General features: G+C 32.3%; 1 protein-coding gene across 8 annotated transcripts in view; it reads left to right on the top strand.

Moving 5' to 3' along the window:
- LOC127707937 (multiple PDZ domain protein-like) overlaps positions 1 to 21,919 on the top strand; it is a 189,105-nt gene that overhangs the window by 100,817 nt on the left and 66,369 nt on the right. For 6 of the 8 annotated variants that reach the window (XM_052212723.1, XM_052212715.1, XM_052212742.1 and 3 more), the window contains 4 exons: positions 7,286 to 7,381; positions 8,741 to 8,761; positions 20,398 to 20,576; positions 21,401 to 21,525. In XM_052212723.1, coding sequence (XP_052068683.1) covers positions 7,286 to 7,381; positions 8,741 to 8,761; positions 20,398 to 20,576; positions 21,401 to 21,525 — 421 coding nt within the window. The remainder of the gene's footprint in view (positions 1 to 7,285; positions 7,382 to 8,740; positions 8,762 to 20,397; positions 20,577 to 21,400; positions 21,526 to 21,919) is intronic. The other 2 variants (XM_052212752.1, XM_052212706.1) reach the window with 1 other exon arrangement.

Genomic DNA, 21,919 nt, shown 5'->3' with positions numbered 1-21,919 from the left:
TTGTTTGATTTCAACAAAAATTGAATATATGGGGTTCTTTGATATGCTGAATCTAACCATGTATTTTGATTTTGGACATTGGACCATAATAGGTAAATTAAAAAAATTGAAGTTCTTAGACCACATTCTTTCTGTGTCAGAAACCTATGCTGTGTCAAATATTTAATCACAATCCAAATTCAGAGCTGTATCAAGCTTGAATGTTGTGTCCATACTTGCCCCAACTGTTCAGGGTTCGACCTCTGCGGTCGTATCAAGCTGCGCCCAGCGAAGCATTTTATTTTCCAGGAGGTACGCCCCTTTGAACTTATTTGCCCAATATACTACTGCAACCTTTTGTCATCGCAACTCCTCTCAAGCCACACAACAGAATTTCATGAAACCTTTTCAGATAATAAGGACATACTACGTAGATGTGCATATCAACAGGAAATTACGATTCAATTTTTTTTCCAGGCGTTACGCCCCTTTGAACTTATTTGCCCAATATACTACTGCAACCTTTTGTCATCGCAACTCCTCTCAAACCACACAACAGAATTTCATGAAACCTTTTCAGATAATAAGGACATGCTACGTAGATGTGCATATCGACAGGAAATTACAATTCAAATTTTTTTCCAGGAGGTACGCCCCTTTGAACTTATTTGCCCAATATACTACTGCAACATTTTGTCATCGCAACTCCTCTCAAACCACACAACAGAATTTCATGAAACCTTTTCAGATAATAAGGACATACTACGTAGATGTGCATATCGACAGGAAATTACGATTCAATTTTTTTTCCAGGAGTTACGCCCCTTTGAACTTATTTGCCCAATATACCACTGCAACCTTTTGTCATCGCAACTCCTCTCAAACCACACAACAGAATTTCATGAAACCTTTTCAGATAATAAGGACATACTACGTAGATGTGCATATCGACAGGAAATTACAATTCAAATTTTTTTCCAGGAGGTACACCCCTTTGAACTTATTTGCCCAATATACTACTGCAACCTTTTGTCATCGCAACTCCTCTCAAACCACACAACAGAGTTTCATGAAACTGTGTAGATAATAAGGACATACTATGTAGATATGCATATTGACAGGAAATTATGATTCATTTTTTTTTCTTACACTTATTTTATTTCTCCAATGACAATGTGGGGACGTTGGGTATGTGAGCGCGCTCACTAAGGTTCTTTAATTCTTTATATATTGCAACTCCTATAACTGTTTCAATGAAAAATATTTAGGGAAAAAAACATCATTTTTTTACTTTGGAGTGGACGACATAAAAATTCTGCGAACCTGTATTTTTAATGACATCATAAATACAACTCTACTGAAATGCATTGTCAACGTCAACGTCATAAACAAGGTGATATACGGTCAGTGACTGTTTATAAGAAATGAATATACAAATAGCACAGCTGCAGTATATATGACAATGTAAGCTATTGTAATTATTACTTCAATCAACTCTGGATGAATATAAGCAAGAAATTTATCAAATCTTAAATTGTCAATCATATTAATATTTCAATAAAGAATTACATTAATGTATGTCATCCCCTGATTATGTCATGAAGTTAGAGATCAGTAAACTGTTAACAGACTTGCAGTTTTTATGCCACAACCAACAGTCCATAGAAAGACATGTGCTCTTCTTGGTCACATTATTCTGACTCTTAACTTACAAGTCTTTCTTGCTTCTATTCTTTAATAGAGTAGCAGCAAATATCTCTTCTTATGTCTACGGTTTGACAAATTACCATGGATTGAACCCATAGCATTCCAGCTATCATGCAACCACTAGTTTTACCAAAAAAGGAAATTTTAGTGTTTACCATATTGACTTAAGTGATCAGTCGACATTTACACTTTAAGGTAAACTATCGTTATACATGGTCAAAAATTGTTGCAAGCTGTGAACGTGTTAATTAGGAACAAAGATTTGAAAAGGAAAGTCATGGCCAAACTCCATAAAAAGACAATAAACAAGAAAAGGCAGCCACAACCATTGCTGTGGCTCCAAATTAGGTCACGTATTATGATATGTTCAATTTGAAATAATAAATTCAAGAATCCAGGAAACATCTTTATCCCCTTAAAAGATTCTGAAATCTAACATAGGAAATTGTAACTACTATCTGTGTGACAGAGAGTTGTTAAGAAGAAATGTAATTATTTTCTAGTAAGTAATGTTTATATGGAGTGTTATTCTGTCATTAATACAAGAGGTTATATAGGTACTTTATTGACGTGAAGATGAAGACATAGATCCTATTTGCAATCAGCCACTGAGGAAATTATGCTTGCCCTTGGGTTTTCATTAAGATCGTATCAGGCAGAGAAATGTTTGTCTTGTTTATGATCATTAAGTGTATGGATTTCTGTTAGTGTGATATCGTTTTAATTTTGATAGAAACCAAATCAGGTCATTGTGTCATTCGGAAAATGGCTTTAACTATTTTGTGTTATAATAGATGTTAATCGATACTTTTTCGATGGGGGGATAAATTTTTGTTGTCTCTTTAAGATATGTATAAATTATTGGCCATTGCCACAATGCAGGCCAACTGTTGTTGAATCTATATATCCAATAATGCAAGCACTCTTGTGTTAATATTTCATTAAGGATATCGGTGACCCTTATATGAAAGATTTATGTTACCAATATATCAGTCAAGTTAGATAATTAGTGCCACTTGATAAACCAAATGATTTACAGTATTCCAGTCCATTTTGAAACAGAGTGCCTTTTGAAAATTAACGGTTGATAGATTGATTGTTGGTGGCTTAATTTCCAGTGGCAAATTAAAAAAAAAAACAAGAATGTGTCCATAGTACACGGATGCCTCACTGGCACTATCTTTTCTATGTTTAGTGGACCGTGAAGTTGGGGTCAAAACTCTTAATTTGGCATTAAAATTAGAAAGATCATATCATAGGGAACATGTGTATTCACCAAAAACTTTAACCTGAAGCAGGACAGACGGACGGACAGACGGACTGACGAACAAACGAATGAACAAACGGACGCACAGACCGAAAAACATAATGTCCCTCTACTATCATAGGTGGGGCATAAATATGGTAAACTTTGTCAATCCATATGTCCTTCTGACATAATTTGTAAGACCTCTAATAATTACATTTCTATGGATTTAAATGAAATTATATGAAAATTTTCTTTTACCTAAGTCAGAATTAAAAATTAGAGATGTTCCTGATAATTATACGCCAGTTTACGGGACGTATTATGGTATACCGTTGTCCGTCTGTCCGTCCGTCCGTCTGTCCGTCGTCAACATGTCGGACATTAACTCAAAAATGCTTTAACCAATTTGCATAAAACTTTAGTGAATTGTTTATATCTATTGACGTGAGCTCCCTTTCGTTTTTTATAAAATATAGATTTTACGTTTCCGAGTTATGGGGTTTTATTCATTAAAAAAAGGGGGATTTTCCAGTTTTTGGACAATAATTCTAGAATGCTTTCACCAACTTGCAAGAAATTGTGGTGAATTGTTTATATCTATTGACATGAGCTCCCTTTCAATTTTTATAAATTTTCGATTTTACGTTTTCGAGTTACAGGGTTTTATTCATGAAAAAAGGGGGGATTTTCCAGTTTTCGGACAAAAACTCAAAAATGCTTTCAGCAATTCTTATGAAACTTTGGTGAATTGTTTGTATGTATTGATGTAAGCTCCCTTTAGAATTTTATAAATTTTACATTTTACATTTCTAAGTTATGGGGTTTTATTCATTAAAAAAGGGGTGATTTTCCAGTTTTCGGACAATAACTCGAAAATGCTGTCACCAATTCTCATGAAACTTTGGTGAATTGTTTATATCTATTGATGTAAGCTCCCTTTTTATTTTCATAAATTTCTAATATGACATTGAGAATTAATTGAACTTTATTTGTTTATAGTCTGACAACAGATTTACTAAGTATTGCACAACAGCAAGAAATCTTTAATTGAATATAAATTCAATTCATATAACCAATTTCAAGATCTTTGACTACATTTATTCAGAAACCTATAATATGTCAAATATTTAATTACAATCCAAATTCGGACCTGAATCAAGCTTGAATATTGTGTCCATTTTTGCCCCAACTGTTCAGGGTTGGACCTCTGCGGGCGTATCTAGCTGCGCTCAGCGAAGCAGTTTATTTTTTAATGTATTGCTATTTTAATGCTTTTTATCAAACTACACTATTCAACAGCCCAATCAAGCAGAAATGTAGGCCTTAGTCTTCCATGTTTCAACCTTATTTTTTTAAGGTAATTGGCATGGTTATATAGTCTATAAAAAATAGTGTCCAGTGATACAACTGACCCCCAGAAAACCCACCCACATATTTTTAGTTTGAGAATAATTTGTGTCACTAAACCTGCATTTATTATTGGTAATAACTCTTCAAATATTGTGATGCCAATTCAAAGTCTTATTCTTATATGAGATCCATTGTTTGGGTTTGCAATGTAACATAATTTATGTGAAAAAAATCATGTGACAAAGGAGCCTCAAGTTTATATACAAGACCATATTTTAACATAGATTTTTCTATTAAGTTGTTGGTCAACAAATATATAAATAAATCTGTCTGACACATATGAGAGATTATATATTTTAGCAAAGGTCAGTACATGAACAAACATTCATATCAACTATCTGTCACATATAAAGGGTAATGTTTTAGCTACTGCTCATTCCAGCAGAAATTGTATTTTTCTTCTGACTAGACAGAGCCAATGAATAATTACAGAATTATTTTCAAAGTTTATGGAATCTACAAAGATTTACTCCCAATACATACAGGAAATAGCGATATATAGATTAAGTGCAGTCACTCACACGAAAAACAACAGTTACTGATAGGATCAGTTTTCTAAAAGACATTTGTGTTGAATCTTGGAGACAAAATCAATACTTTGGGTTGTTACTAACTAGTAAGAAGGCCTATGGAACAGCCTTGTCACTTAAGGTCAAACTTCTATCAATAACTGACATTAAATGCAAATAATTGACTTCTTCAATTTCTTCTAAGCATTAAATGGTAATAGAATTGCCTGAACTCTTAGCGGCTGTAAAATTTTAGGCGCACAATGCCAGTATACAAATTAATATTAAAGGATATACAGGCGACAAACAAAAGAAAATTAAAGAGACAATATAGTTTATTCTGTTTCATTTGTTGGCTTTGAGTTCAACTTATTGATTTTTTCTGTATTACATGCTCTAAATGAAAAGCTTTTAGACTATCTGATAGAAAGTCGCTTGGTTCAGGTAACAATCCTCTTAACAGCTCATTGTTCTAATAATCAACGAATGGAAAACATTGTTTCGAAAACTTCAACCATTTTACCATGAAAATTAATTCTGTTTAACGAAAATTATGGCTTATCTTCTTTTTTATCCATATATTTGATGAGAAGATGCACTTTTACAATTTTGTTATTTGTGTTGTTGAACAAAACAAAGATTTTTTTTAGAAAAATAAACTTCGCAGAGATAAACCTCGCATAGAAGGCTTGTTGCTGTTGTTAAGAGCCGGAATACATTGATCTAAAACTTTTAACTACTTTACAATGCAAAGCTCATTCCATTTAACGAAAATTATGACTTTTTTTAACCATACTTTTGAAGAGAAGATGCACTTTTAGGATTCTGATAATCGTGTTGTTGATCAAAACAAAGATGTTATTTAGAAAAATAAACTTCCCAGTCATAAACCTCTCATAGCAATCTCATTGCTATTCTTAAGAACAAATGGAATACATTGAACTGAACTCAGCTATTTTATAATGCAAAGCTCATTCCATTTAACGAAAATTATGACTTGTTTTTTTTTTTACCATAGATTTGATGAGAAGATGCACTTTTAGGATTCTGATAATCGTGTTGTTGATCAAAGCATTTAAAAAAAAACAAAAAAAACTTCACAGTAATAAAGCTCTCATAGAAAACTCATAGCCAATGGAATACATTGATCTGTATTATTAACTATTTTTGATGAAAAGTTCATTTTATTTAATGAAAATTATGACTGTTTGATAATAATAAAATGTACTTTTAAATTTGTGATAATTGTGTTGTTGATCGAAACAAATGAACGAGTGATAAATCTGGTACAGAATATATTGTACAATAAAAGTAACAATATATATACAATTTTCAAGGATCTTTTTGATGTTCTTAAAAGAAAAAAAACAAGTTTCTTGCATTAAAGCAATTAGTGACCTGATATATTGTCTGAAACAACACAAATTCTGCCATCTAATGCCCAATCTTGTCAACTCTTATCATAAATCTATGGTAAATTTGAAACTAAAAGTACATGGCAAATTGAAGCAAAATATCCTTTAATGGATGTTTGTATAGACTTCAGCCAACATAAAAAGGTCACTGTTATTTAATATAAATAGGAAGATGTGGTATGAGTGCCAATGAGACAACTCTCCATCCAAGTCACAATATATAAAGAGTAAACAATTATAGGTCAAAGTATGGCCTTCAACACGGAGCCTTTGCTCACACTGAACAGCAAGCTAAAAGGGCGCCAAAATGACTAGTGTAAAACAATTCAAACAGGAAAACTAACGGTCTAATCTATACAAAAAACGAGAAACACCTATGAACCACACCAACAGTATATCAAAATGTGTCTTGTTTTAAGGAATGTTTTAAGTGGTTCTGTTCTAAGACTTTTTTAATCAGTTATACAAACAAGGTTGTATTTTTTAATAATTAATGAACAGGGCCTCGATGGCCCAATGGTCTAAGTAGTTCATCTCCAGTGATCTCTAGCCTGTCAACACTTGAGGTTGTGAGCTGACATTCGCTATTGGCAAGGTGAACAGGGCCTCGATGACCCAATGGTCTAAGTAGTTCATCTCCAGTGATCTCTAGTTTGTCAACACAGAGGTTGTGAACTGACATTCGCTATTGGCAAGGTGAACAGGGCCTCAATGACCCAATGGTCATTCATCTCCAGTGATCACTAGCCTCTCATCACTGAGGTTGTGAACTGACATTAGCTATTGGCAAGGTGCTTTTAATTGAACAGGATTGCCAGTTTACCTGCCTATGGTTCTCTCCAGGTAATCAGGCGTCCCAACCTATAAAAACTAGCCCCATGATAGAGCCGAGTGCTGAAAGTGGTGTTAAACACTAACAATCAATCATAATTTATCAACATGCTTATAGGCCATCAGCTGTAAAGACCAGGCTTTCAGTAGATAATATATACTTTGTTTTTTTCTCTCTCTCTCAGTATTACCTACATATCAAGTGAAGATGCTGCTGCTTACAAGAACTCCAGAGTTGATGACCAGTCACCTCCCCCTCCAACCATGATGCCTTCTCCAAAGTAAGTACAGCTTATCTTTATAATCATGTTGTCTTTTGTTATGCAGAACAGCTAAAATTTTTGCAATTCAAGCATGCCCATTATTTAGACCAGCTTGCCCTTAGGCCAGATTTTTGCCTAGTTTTGAATGTGTTGTAAGAAAGTTATACACTTTATTGAGCAGATCAGCATACAGGTAAAAAATAGATCAGTCTGACATACCTCAAATGTTGCCCTTTTGTTCAAATTTACATCGAAGTTTATATCCTGTAATGCTGTTAGATCATTTAAACATCATTTTATTTAGAAATGAAAATAACTGGAAAAAAATCACTTTGAACCATTCTGTTGTTGGAATCAATGTAAAGATTCACTAAGGTGGGGAGTCATAATGGCCTAGGTTTTTTAAGAATCTTGACTTGCACCAAAATTGATAGCATTGTTTGAGGAGATGACAGATGGCTTTTTGTTCAGGTAACAATGCTAATGAGTGTGGAGTCAAAGTAAAGAACTCATTTACTATCATGTGAGAATATTTTGTTTATAATAACTTCCATCTAAATGTTATTATTGGTTTTGAAAAGACGACCTTGTAAGCATCATGTTGGTGTTTCATTGAGGTTGCAAAGGTTATGACTTGCTTATAATTCCAGGTGACTTGAAATTTGTCAAACAATTGTTTTTCTGTTTACTTGACTCCATTATTTATTTGAATACTTTCAAAATTGATCCATATTTAGTCACCTGGAATTATATGGACTGATTATCATAGCAGTCACTACCTTAAAGGTTATTGCAACAAAAATCATAAAAAGGTTACAACTTTTTATGCAAGTTGTCAATTCAGTTCTAGTTTTACTGTTAGATGAACAGTTTTACGAATATCAGGTGTTGAAACCAAAATTGCTCAGGTGGAAGTCATTGTTTCACATGTACAATTTTTATTCCAATACTTTACAATTGTTTATATAGATGTATATAAAATTCATTTTAATCACTAGTTATAAAAGTAATTTGGTAAACTGTTAGATTTTTCGTCAGATTTTTAATTGTAGAAGTTTTGTTTATATTATGGAAGAATAAATCCACTGATGCCAGCCAGTAAATGTCTTTATTATTAAAAGTAATCAATTCTAATGTAACAAAGATTTGAAGTGATATACAATGTATTAGAATAACAGGTCTCTGCAGGAACGTTCTGTAAATGACCTTAAGAAAATAAAAAACTGCAGAATAAAATGAGAAAAGTGAACTCATTAGCTTTGAAAATTGAAGCACTTGTAGCCCTGAAATTACTAGGTGTAACTATTGATCAAATATAAAATTGATAATTTGTACCATTTATATATACCATGTACCTAATTTCATGCTTCAATAAAGGATCTTTCCAAAACACTATCGGTAAGAACTGCATGGACTTAGTGCACTCTCTCTCTCTCTCTGTGTAGTAATTGGCTGGTTTGCTATAAAGGTGAAGGGTATATGAAAATAATTTCAAATTTATAATAACTCCAGGATTAAATTGAAAGAATAGTTATAGAGCAGCAGTTGTGATATTTCAAACGAACAGACAAGCACATACGATTTAAGGTATAATAAACATGTTGAAAGTTGTTTACCATTGCAGCCTTCAAAATAACAGCCTGTCTATCATCATGGAACGTGTTAATTATGTCTCATCAATAGTTTATAGGAAATATATTGACTTTCCTGTTGTTTTTCTCAGGTCCGAGATTTTTATGCGCAACCTAGGGGCATTATGTTTTTTGGTCTGTGTGTCCGTTCATTCGTCCGTCCATCCTTCTGTCTGTCCTGCTTCAGGTTAAAGTTTTTGGTCAAGGAAGTTTTTGATGAAGTTGAAGTCCAATCAACTTGAAACTAAGTACACATGTTCCCTATGATATGATCTTTCTAATTTTAATGCCAAATTAGAGTTTTGACCCCAATTTCATGGTCCACTGAACATAGAAAATGATAGTACAAGTGGGGCATCCATGTACTATGGACACATTCATTTTTTAACACTATAATGTACTGGCAAATTGTTTTCTTAAGCTGGTCTTGTAGACTGGCTACCTTAAAGAATGGATCAATGTTAATTGTGATAAGATGAATGATCCTGCTTGACCTTTCTACCATGTTAAATTATCTATTTGTTGGTAAAAGAGTAAAAAGATTAAGAATCCAAGTAAGTTTACTATGATCAATTTTATTGTTAATAAAAAAAAAAGTAAAGGGTTCCTTTTAAGGGGGAATCTGAATAATAAATTTATGTTGACTTACCTGCTCATAACTTTTTTCACAGAATGAAAGTACATTACCAAATTTATATACTTTAATAGTAACTTTGGTTTTGTAACTGTGGCAATCAGGGTGAATCAGTAACAGGTTTTGAGGCTATTAATGAAATGTATAAGCATGTTCTAGATTCAGGACAATAAAGAGGTAGACATATTCTTTAGACACTTGTCTCTTTTTGAATACAGTATGTTGACATCGAGACGTCTTTATATTTTTATGCCACCACCATGGACAACAGGGGCATTAAGTGTTACTCTTGACAGTCCGTCTTTCCGTCCATCCGTCTTTCCATCTTTTCGTCCATCCCATTTTTATTACCCAACCTTACTTAAGTTTGCCTCATGCAAAGTGTTAAGAAACACATACAAAATGCTAAGAACCACAATATGCAGACAGAGTTCGAATTTGGGCAGTGAGTCTTATACAGTTCTAGAGTTATGCCCCTTTTTAACTTGGAAAATTGCAAAGCTTGAGCAGGAGCATTCGTGTCCTCAGACACATTATTCTTTTTTTTATGTTGTTTGGGTATCTGTCTCATTGATGTATACCCCATCTCAAGTCATTCATACCATGGCCATTCTACATCAACTCCTTTTTTATGCCCCCGCCGTAGCAGAGGGGACAATAAGTTTTACCCTTGTCTGTCTGTACGTCCGTCCGTCTGTCCGTCCCAAAGTTGGTTTCTGTTCTCTAACTTTAGTTTGCCTCAACCAAATGTTATGAAACTTATACACAATGTTTATTACTATAAAATACAGATCAAAGTTTGAAATTGGGTGGCTTCACTTTTACCGTTCTTGAGTTATGTCCCTTTCTAAACATAAAAATTGCTGAATTTTTCGTTTCCGTTCTCTAACTTTAGTTTGCCTCAACCAAATGTTATGAAACTTATACACAATGCTTATTACCATAAAATACAGATCAAGTTCGAAATTGAGTTATGCCCCTTTCTAAACATAAAAATTGCTGAATTTTTATGCCCCCGTCGTAGCGAAGGGGGCATTAAGTTTTACTTTGTCCGTCTGTACGTCCCAAAATTGGTTTCCGTTCTCTAACTTGAGTTTGCCTCAACCAAATGTTATGAAACTTATACACAATGCTTATTACCACAAAATACAGATCTAGTTTGAATTTTGGTAGCGTCACTCTGACTGTTCTAAAGTTATGCCCCTTTAAAAATGGAAAAATTACAAAATTTTTAGTTTCCTTTCTCTAACTTAAGTTTGCCTCAACCAAATGTTATGAAACTTATACACAATGCTTATTACCACAAAACACAGATCAAGTGTGAATTTTAGTGGGGTCACTTTAACCGTTCTAGAGTTATGCCCCTTTATAAATGGATAAATTCCAAATTTTTAGTTTCTGTTCTTGAACTTAAGTTTGTCTCAACCAAATATTATGAAACTTATACACAATGCTTATTACCACAAAATACAGATCAAGTTGAATTTTGGTGGCGTCACTTTAATCATTATCGAGTTATGCCCCTTTATAAATCGAAAAATTGTAAAATCTTTAGTTTCCGTTCTGTAACTTAAGTTTGCCCCAACCAAACATTATGAAACCTTTACACAATACTTATTACCACAAAACTCAGATCAAGTACAAATTTGGGTAGCGTCACTTTTATTGTTCTTATTATGTCCCTTTATAATGTGGTATGCAAGGGGGGGGGGCATCATCTGTGTTCATGGGGAAACTTTCCTTTTTTTTTTCTTTTCTGTTCTCTAACTTAGGTTTGCCTCAACCAAATGTTATGAAACTTATACACAATGCTAATTACCACATAATACAGATCAAGTTTGAAATTGGGTGGCATTACTTATACCATTCTTGAGTAATGCCCCTTTATAAACATAAAAATTGCTGAATTTTTGGTTTCTGTTCTATAACTTTAGTTTGCCTCTACCAAATGTTATGAAACTTACACACAATGCTTATTACCATAAAATACAGACCAAGTTTGAATTTTGGTGTTATCACCTTTACCGTTCTTGAGTTGTGCCTATTTACAAATGGAAAATTTGCTGAATTTTTCGTTTCTGTTCTCTAACTTAAGTTAGCCACAACCAAATGTTTTGAGACTGATACACAATACTTATTACCACAAAACTCAGATCAAGTACAAATTTGGGTAGCATCACTTTTAGTTTTCTTCAGTTATGTCCCTTTATAACTTCATTATGATATGCAAGTGGGGGCATCATCTATGTCCCATGGACACATTCCCCATTTATTCCATGCTGTCTAAAATGTATAGGTTATTTTACGCATGATTGATTAGTTTGATATATTTGTGACTTTGCTTACTGAAATATACGAACAATGACTGGTTTTTTTTGCAAATTATCTACAGTATTAAACAATCAAGATGAAATTATTCAAAATATTAAGAAGCAAAAAACAAATGTAAGAATGTTTTGTAAGGTTACTCCTACACAATCAGATAATGGAGATCATCATCATAAAATTTCCTGCATGTAACTTCAAAATAAAATGCAAAAGCATGTGCTTGTTATTGGCATTAAACAAATAGGATATAGTATGAACTTAAAATCTGTGTCAAGCATTCAAACAGACAAATATAGCATTCAGACAGACACATATAGATAGGTTGATTTTTTTTCTGAAATGTGCTACATGGGACAAGATACCAAATTGTTGAGTGGGCGGTTATTAGTCAAATAACTGCCAATTGGTACCCCTTTCTGTTTGATTTTGTTCTTCACAATCCACAAATGCTAACTTCCAAAGTATTATTGATACAAATACATATAGTCTCTGTAATCTGAAAATATAGAAAAAGCAACCAGCCTTTTATTGATATGTTGTGAGTTTTGTTGATTTTGATCACATTATTCTGTATTCTTACATTAGTTTTTTGCTTCTGTATTCAGCACATCTGTTTTTTCTATTATTTTTTTTCATTTATAGAAACTTAATTTTGTCTACATGTATTCTAAATTCACTGTATTTTTTTTTTTTTTTTGCCAAATATATAAAGGCAAACGTTATGTTATCTCTTCACAAATAACTACAATGTATTGTAAGTTATATTTGCTGATTTATTTAAGGTACAATTTGATAGAAATACAACTCCAGCGTCCACACTTCACTTGTGCTGGATCTGACAATACAGTCTTTTTTCTGTTATGATTATTATAATTCCTGCCTCCAATTTTTTAAGTATATTTATGGTTAGGACAAAAGGATTCTAAATAAAGTCTTCACAATAGAAAATATAGATAAACTTATATAAAAAGGTCACCCACAGGACAAGAAAAACTGACCTAATAAGAGGGTGTCCTTTAATTGAGTTGAAGTTTAAAATATATATGTATTAACTACATTGGAAAAAGAAGAGGTTTTGGCATAATGCAGGTAACCTTTATAGCAAGATTGACTTAATCAGAGCATTACCAGATCCACTTTAGCCAAGTGGGGATACAGTATAAGTTTTTTAGTCAGGTTGATTAGGTAGGTACTGGCAGTTTCAAAAAGGCCTGTATAACTGAAGATTCGACATCAAATGCTATGGCTTTGGCAAGAATGACATCCCATATTAAGTCCTGTATAACTGAAGATTCAACACTAATGCTAGAGCTTTGGCAAGAATGACATCCCATAGTAAGTCCTGTATAAATGAAGATTCAACACCAAATGCTAGAGCTCTGGCAAGAATGACATCCCATAGTAAGTCCTGTATAACTAAAGATTCAACACCAAATGCTAGAGCTTTGGCAAGAATGACATCCCATAGTAAGTCCTGTATAACTGAAAATTCAACACCAAATGCTAGAGCTTTGGCAAGAATGACATCCCATAGTAAGTCCTGTATAAATGAAGATTCAACACCAAATGCTAGAGCTCTGGCAAGAATGACATCCCATAGTAAGTCCTGTATAACTAAAGATTCAACACCAAATGCTAGAGCTTTGACAAGAATAACATCCCATAGTAAGTCCTGTATAACTGAAGATTCAAAATCAAATGGTAAAGCTTTGGCAAGAATGACATCCCATAGTAAGTCCTGTATAACTGACGATTCAACACCAAATGCTAGAGCTCTGGCAAGAATGACATCCCATAGTAAGTCCTGTATAACTGAAGATTCAACACTAATGCTAGAACTTTGGCAAGAATGACATCCCATAGTGATCTGTGGACTGAAATATTATTAAGATGAGATTAAAGATGGTCATTATAACTGCATACTTTGCATTTCATAGAAACTAGGATGATTTTTCGTGCAACTATTTTATATATGATCAGCCTTGCACTGAATATATGTACAAGTCAACATTATTTAAGATTATTTAAATTTTGATGTTGACGCAGGCTGATATGGTATTTATTTTTTACATATATGTCTGCTGTTCTTTGAAAACTGCAAGTTTCCTTTCGAAAAATCCTTCTTTAGTATTATAATTCTTTTATGCTGGAAATTCATTAATTTAGCTTCACTTATATGGGCACTAGGCTACATTGCTCCAATGACGGGACTCACAGCTCTGTCGGATAGGCGCTGGTCTCAAGATACATGGGCTCCAATGCTCCTTAGAAACTGTGGAGTCCATTCTGCAAATTTGTGGGCGTACTATATTTCACTTTTAAAATATGCTTTTTCATTTCATGCAACAACTACTATTAGACTATGATGCAAGAACTCTTACTCATATGTCAATAAATCGAAGTGTATATAGAAATTAGACATGTTTTTGATTTAACTTTTATTGTCATTTTATGAAGCAAATTGAATATCGTTTGATGAACACTGAAATTGAATACAAGTTTTGTTTTTTGTCAGTATTTAGTACAGTGATTTCAAAGAAATGTTTTAACTGAGATGCATATTGACTGACACCCACACACCCACATATAGTTGTAACTAGACTAATGATGTTATGTAATCGTATCCTACAGTAGAATAAGTTAACCTACTATTAAAACTACTTCCTTAAAACATTTTAATGGATATACCGATATGAAAGTCTTCTTTTGTATTTATACCCACTTTGAAAAAAAAACAACATAAAATGCGCAAATGTGAAGAACATCTATTTTGATGGATATAACGATATGAAAGTTTTCTTTTGTATTTGTACCCACTTTGGAAGAAATATAAGATGCTCAAATGTGTCGAATGTATAAAAGATTCTTAATTTTCTTTAAAGCTGTTATTGCAAAATGATATTGCAAGCGAAATTTCCATTTTGTTAAATTATTTATATATTTAAGATAACTACATAGGATTTTAATGTACAGTGTTTAGAAGATGAACATATTGAAAATCTTGTTTTACCATTAACATATTGTTACATTTTCTGCTTTTATTGCATCATTTGGTATTATTGAAACTTAAATTTCTATGAAGATGATTGAATGTACATTTTATTCAAATATATATCAATTTTGAAAATTTTATTCATCAGTTTAGATGACTTTCAAATTCTTGCATATTCAGATTATTTGAACACACTTTGAAATTTGAAAATTAGGATAATGGTGAACAAAAGTTAGATTAATCACTTATATTATATACTGACAAGCATCATTTCAAAATTTTGTATGAAATGAACCCATTTTACAATGTTAATCAAATATTTTACATTTTGTTGTGAAAACAGTACACAAATATGTCTAAACTATACACTTCCTCTGATGGTTTTGGACATAATTTACCAAATTGTCAATAGTAATCTGCTCTCTATTTCCTAAAAAAAAATGCTTAATGAATGTGAGACAAGAGCATAATTAGAAATAAGAAGATGTAGTATGAGTGCCAATGAGACAACTCTCCATCCAAGTCCCAATGTGTAAAAAGTAAAAACTTATAGGTCAAAGTACGGTCTTCAACACAGAGCCTTTGCTCACACCGAACAGCAAGCTATAAAGGTCCCCAAAATGACTAGTGTAAAGCAATTCAAACAGGAAAACCAACGGTCTTATCTATATAAAAAACGAGAAACACTTATGCACCATATCAACAAACGACAACCACTGAACAACAGGCTCCTGGCTCTGTATTTACTGTATTAGGTCCTCATGATAATTAAAATTGGTAAAAGATGTCAAAATCACGCAGAATGAGAAAATGACAAATTGATAACAATGTATTCTACTCCATAATTTTCTTTTTACTTAATAGTTAGCCTTTCTTAAAAAAAATAGCTCAAAATGCTAAATTCTGAACTTTCATTTTGATAAGTAGACCTAGGGTTAACCAGATAAACTAATTAGGCCACACATATAAGATATTTAGATCAGAATTTGAGATGAGGCAGGAACTACTGTGGATTCATTTATTGTCATGGGTACCAATTTTCGTGGATTGAGGAAAACTTGCATTTTAGTGGATATTTGATTTGATGGTTTTGCCAACGTCTGCCTTAAAGCCCATAGAAAATTTGTAATTGGCTGAATATTTAAATTCGTGGTTCGCCTGTACCCAAACAAATTGGTATCTAACGAGTAGTGTTGAATTAAAATTACTTTTTTTTTTAATTTCCCATCTAAAATTGTACATGTATCAGTATATAGTATTTGTACAAAATATGATTAATTCTCAGACTTTGCCTATTTAAAAAAAAATTGAAAAGGTGTATGAGGCAAGTTTTTAGAAGATGAGAGAAGGCAAAGGAAGCAGACACAACAAAAAAGCAAAATGATTTATTTTTTATATTGCCTTACTGTCAGATTCTACAGGATTAAGAAATTTTACACCTTAAGAGTGGAAATTCCATACAGTTTGTACTTAGTTATACTGTGGATTTATAGCATAAGTCAATATCTTTTGACAGTAAGCCTTCTCTTTAAATAAAATCTGTGAAATCCCCTGATTTTATATAACTATTATAAAATGATTTTTTAATTATTCTGATTATTTTTTTTTTAAGTTAAGACTGATTCTCTCTGTAAGAATACATCATTTTTGAATTAACACCCTATGGAAAACTAAATTTAAAGTTTGAGAAGACTATGCTGTGACATTATTGCTGATGGTAAAGATGATGACATTTACCGTGTTACTCATACTGTGTAGGTTTCTGTAGATTGATTTGACCTTTATAAGTTTATACAAAAAAGTAATTTACCATTCCTTAACAATTGATTAACAAAAAATTTCTCTATTTTTTTTATTTATCTGGGTTTAATCCAGTTGATAAATACATATATTGTTTATATATATACATATACATCAATCAATCAGACGGGTCAGTAGCTGTATCATTTATTAAGTTTTCTATATAAAGACCAAGATCTTCACAGAGGAAATATGTTATGCGTAATTAGATAGAGATTCATTTCTCTTTTCTTGTAATCTAATAAAGTTGTATTGACCAAAGGTCAAGAGTGTTTTTTTACTCCCCCAACCAACAATTTTTCATGGCTTTATTGTTCAGACTCTATTGTCATTATTAATGTGTATTCATAACAGAATCTCAAGAAACCAATATACTTATATGTCAGCTATCATATCAAGTTGATGAAGTAGTGATTTCAAACCTTGGATCATCCGACGGACAAAAGATTTCCTGAGCAAAATAGTGTTCCAAAGCAGTAGCTACATTCATTGTTGCAGTCTCATTTTATTCAAATTAATAAATTGAAAGCTTTAGCTTGTCATGTTGTCAATTAACTACTGAACCAATCTCAACCAAACTAGGGGTGAATGATCTTTAGGGTATCTAGTGTAAAGTTTGTGTTTTTTCATTCCTGTAAAAAATTATCAGCAATACAAGATTTACAAAAAGGCCAATACAACAGAAACAATTTGATGACTCCTTAGGGAGTAATTGCCCTTAAATAATGATTAATTAGTGATTTACGGGTTTTGTCGTTTATCTAGGAAAATATAATAAAAAGGTAGAAACTGTAATCAGCAAAAATGATCAGCAATACAACATTTTAAAAAACAAAAATGCCAACATGGATGAAACCATTGAATGATTCCTGAAGGAGTTATTGCCCTTATATGATGTTTTTTTAAGGTGTTTAATATTTTGAAAACTATATTTGATGGTGAGAAATTTTGACAAGCAAAAATGATCAGCAATATAAGATCCATACAAATTCCAAGACAGGAGAAACCATTGAACGACACCAGAATAAGTTATTGCCCTTTAATTTTTTGCATTTTGGGAAAAATCTATAGTGGCTCGAAAGAAACTGTACACAGCAAAAAATAATCAGCAATTAGAGATCAGAAAAGAGATATTTTGGTCATGAATTAGATTCTAGTCTAGAAATCCCAAATGTGGTTCAGTTGTAACTCATATGCCATCATACAGGCCATATATGTCAGCCATTTGATACAAAATAAAGAAGTTTAGAAAATTCTTCAATTATCAATCCTGTGAAATTTGGAAAGATTTTGGCTTTGATATTTCACAGAGGTCATTTCAGATAATTTGAAGCTATCAATCTTGTTTTTCAGTAGGCAAGATTTTGTTGATATAAAATTTTGATTATTTTTTTTTTTAAATTATGTCCTTATATTCACATGCCAGTCATATATTCAAACTTAGAGAAAAGAATATATTTAGTTTTTTTTCCAAATTGTAGTCCATACTCAAGTATTTCTTATCCACAATCTGATATGTTTTGTATTATTGTATTATTACTGGTAAATAATTGTTTTTAATGTCTATATTTTGACCATTTTTGTCATGGATATTGTAGACAGATGTTACTACATTCATCATCAGAAGCTTATATCAATAGCACAGAGTTGCTGGATTCGATATATCAACTATTAACCTTTCATGTTTAATTATTTTTAGATTTACTATACAGGCATGCTATATGATCATCAATTTTGTTCTCCCACAATATTAATGTTAATTAATAAGGTGGATATTAATTAATTAATGAACAGTTAATGCATTTTCCTTTTTGTAGGCATCTCCCATTTTCTGATTATGTCTATTAATCAAACTGTATGAAATTTGGAGTCAAGTTTGCAAAGTTATTTGCTGATGTTTCGAAACGTTTGGTCCTGTTGACATTTTACTCCAAAAAATTAAGTCAGATAGAATATGATTTTTTGCTAAAATATTAAAATGGCATTTGAGATTTTTGGAAGAAATTACTAATTTTTGCTTCAATTATGATATAAAATTTTATGATACTTCAGTGTTATATAAGTATCCAACTAAGCTCTAGATAGTGTATCTAAATTGTGAGGGCACCGCTGTCCGTACTGGAAGCTGTTATATACATATATATACAATGCTTTATCAGCAATTTGTGCTGTTTCCTTTTGATCCTGCTGCCTAATATTTGTTCAGATAGCAAGCAGGATGTGGTTCTTTAACACATAATGACGTCACATGATAATACAGCAACTTCATGTTTATAATGTCCAGGTGCATCAATTTATAAATGAAATGCACTTTTATAAAAAAAAGATTTGAATTATTTCATGTAATTTCAAATTCTAACCCAAGAAAGTCATATTGTGAGGACAAATTGCCAATAAAAAGGATAATGTGGCATATTATATTTTTATACTGACTTCATCAGCTCCAATATCAGCTCGCCCTTAAGCAGGCTGGCACGATATTCTTGCTGATAATGTCAGTATCAAAAACAAAAAATGCCACGATTCTATAAGTATTTTATATGCAGATACAATTAACATAAGTATATAATATATGTACATATGATTTGTATCAAGTTTATTTTACCCGTAAGTTACAAAATTAATTTTCAGTTTGACAGAACATATTTGTTCTAAGCAGTTTACCAGGAAACAATACTATTATGTAATTTTAATTTAATAGAAATACTTCATTAGCATTGAAGCAGTAAAATATAATGTAACCAACAGATGGCACTGTTGGATGATGTAAGCAGATTTCATGATGGATGTATTTTTCACCTGTTGTACACATCCTCTGACATTGCTCCTTGAAAACTATTATTTTTGCCAATTAAATTTTTTTGCCTGTTTTCCTATTCTAGATGTTTGTCTTATTGATAACACATAATATTTTATACATAAAATATATTTTTAAAAACTCTGTAATGAAAAAAGATTATGTTACATAGGCGAGACATATTTCTGTGTTAGCAATTAAGTTTTGTGTCTTTTGGTTGCTATCAAATTGATGTTCCTGTATACCCATATTTCCTTTTATTAAAATGAAGGGTATAGCATTAATGAGTATATAAATATATACATCACTGAATATGCCTATATTCAAACCTGTATATTAAGATCACCCTTGGGACCATAGAAAACTGACCTTATAAAAGAGGTGATCTTTGAATATAGGTTTAGAAAAGAGGGACGAAAGATACCAGAGGGACATTCAAACTCATAGATCCAAAACAAACTGACAACGCCATGGCCTAAAATAAAAAGACAAACAGACAAATAATATTACAGATGACACAACATAGAAAACTAAAGACTAAGCAACACGAACCCCACCAAAAACTGGGGGTGATCTCAGGTGCTCCGGAAGGGTAAGCAGATCCTGCTCCACATGTGGCACCCGTCGTGTTGCTTATGTTATTAGAATGCATAGGTACTACATTTACTACATTAGGACAAGAAGAGAATTACCTGACAAGACAGAATTTTAGCGTAATAGAGGAATCTTTTATAGCAGGTTTGACTGTAGTGAATTTTATCACTGCAGAGATATTTTAAACTGTTGTGAATTATTATTAATTTAAGATTTAGACCAAAAGTATTTCAAAATATAAATTTCTGTGCATTACAGTGCCAATTTATCACCACTGGCTAATCCTAAGAATGAAATTAACAGTCCTGTTAAAATTGAAGCTGCTGAGAAATTTAAGACTGCTGAAGTAACTAGAATAGGACAACAGACATGGGGACCGCCCAGAACAGTTGAGCTATATCGTCAGCCAGACAAAAGTCTTGGAATTAGTATAGTTGGTGAGTTAAAGTTTTTACTTTAATAAAGAAAACAAATTGTTTCTGAATTTCTGAGGTAATATTTTATTAGAATATAAGTTATTCTTTCATAGGTAGCAATCTTGAGGGATAATCTATGTAATGTCAATTAATATGACTGGATGACATAAGAAATCTTGTATCAGACATACATTTATGCTGATGAAATGTACTAACCTAGGTTGCTTACATCATAGTCAAATTTTACATTCTGGCAACTTCACACACAGAGATACCATCATCAAAGCAATGTATAGTGTCAATGTCTAGGTTTTACTGTACTTTTGGTACTTTTTGGTTTTATTAGCTGTTCAATGTTTGTAATTGGTTTTGGATTTTCAAATATTTTGGGCTGGAGCATCACTGAAGAGACATTAATTTGTTGAAATGCGCATCTCATGCAGTAAAATGAGTACCATTAATGTTATTAAGACAGTTAATGATTAATTGTAGTGGTTTCAGAAATTAGAATAAATAAAACTATCTCTTAGTAAGCATTCATTCTGGAAGTTTTCTGAAGTAAAGTCTGTACATACAACAAGAGTCAAGCCTGAGGATGTGATTACATTTAATGGAAGTAACAAAACCTGGACTAGAGTTTTAGTTTTTGCTTTCATTTAGATTAAAGTGAGTGAAAATTTTGCCCTCAATAAAAGAAATATTAGCCAATTTAAAAGAAAATTTAATACTTTCTCATAGTAAAAGGGAGTAAACCTTATTATCAGTAAACTTTGTTTTCCTTGGGTTGCTGTCTCAATGACCTATGCCCCACATATTTATCAAAGGGATTTAATTACATTTTGCAGGTGGTAGAGTAGATATGTTCCATGTACAAGACAAGGCCATCTCAGGTATATTTATAAAGCAAGTGTTAGAGGATAGTCCTGCTGGAAAAAATGGAACTCTGAAAACAGGAGATCGTATATTAGAGGTAATTTAAAAAAAAAAGATAAGTTGCAAAAAATCCACTGTTACTTCTGTCTATACCTTATTTTTGGGGGGCGCTTTTCATTTTTTCTCGTCTGCAACAAATGTCACACAGAATGTAAGACATAAGGATGCCTATGATGTCTATCTGGCAGAGGCAGTGTCTACATCACTTGAAGGTGTGTAATTATGTACAGCTTAGTGTATTTCAGAATGTAGAAAGAGCTGCATAATCTGTCTTGTTGTCCTAACCTCATTTCCATGGTCCAGTGTCACATGGTTTTTTTTTTTCAGTAAAAGAACAAATATATATCTATATATGATATATAGAACCATTGCAATGTATACATGTCTGTCAGACAGGGGTCACCTGACATTGATCTCATTTTCATGGTTCA

Source organism: Mytilus californianus, unplaced genomic scaffold, assembly GCF_021869535.1.
Source record: "Mytilus californianus isolate M0D057914Y unplaced genomic scaffold, xbMytCali1.0.p SCAF_1, whole genome shotgun sequence".
In the NCBI taxonomy this organism is placed as follows: Eukaryota; Metazoa; Mollusca; class Bivalvia; order Mytilida; family Mytilidae; genus Mytilus; species Mytilus californianus.
Note: the sequence above shows the minus strand (reverse complement) of the source record. Positions and strands in the feature narration are given on the sequence as shown.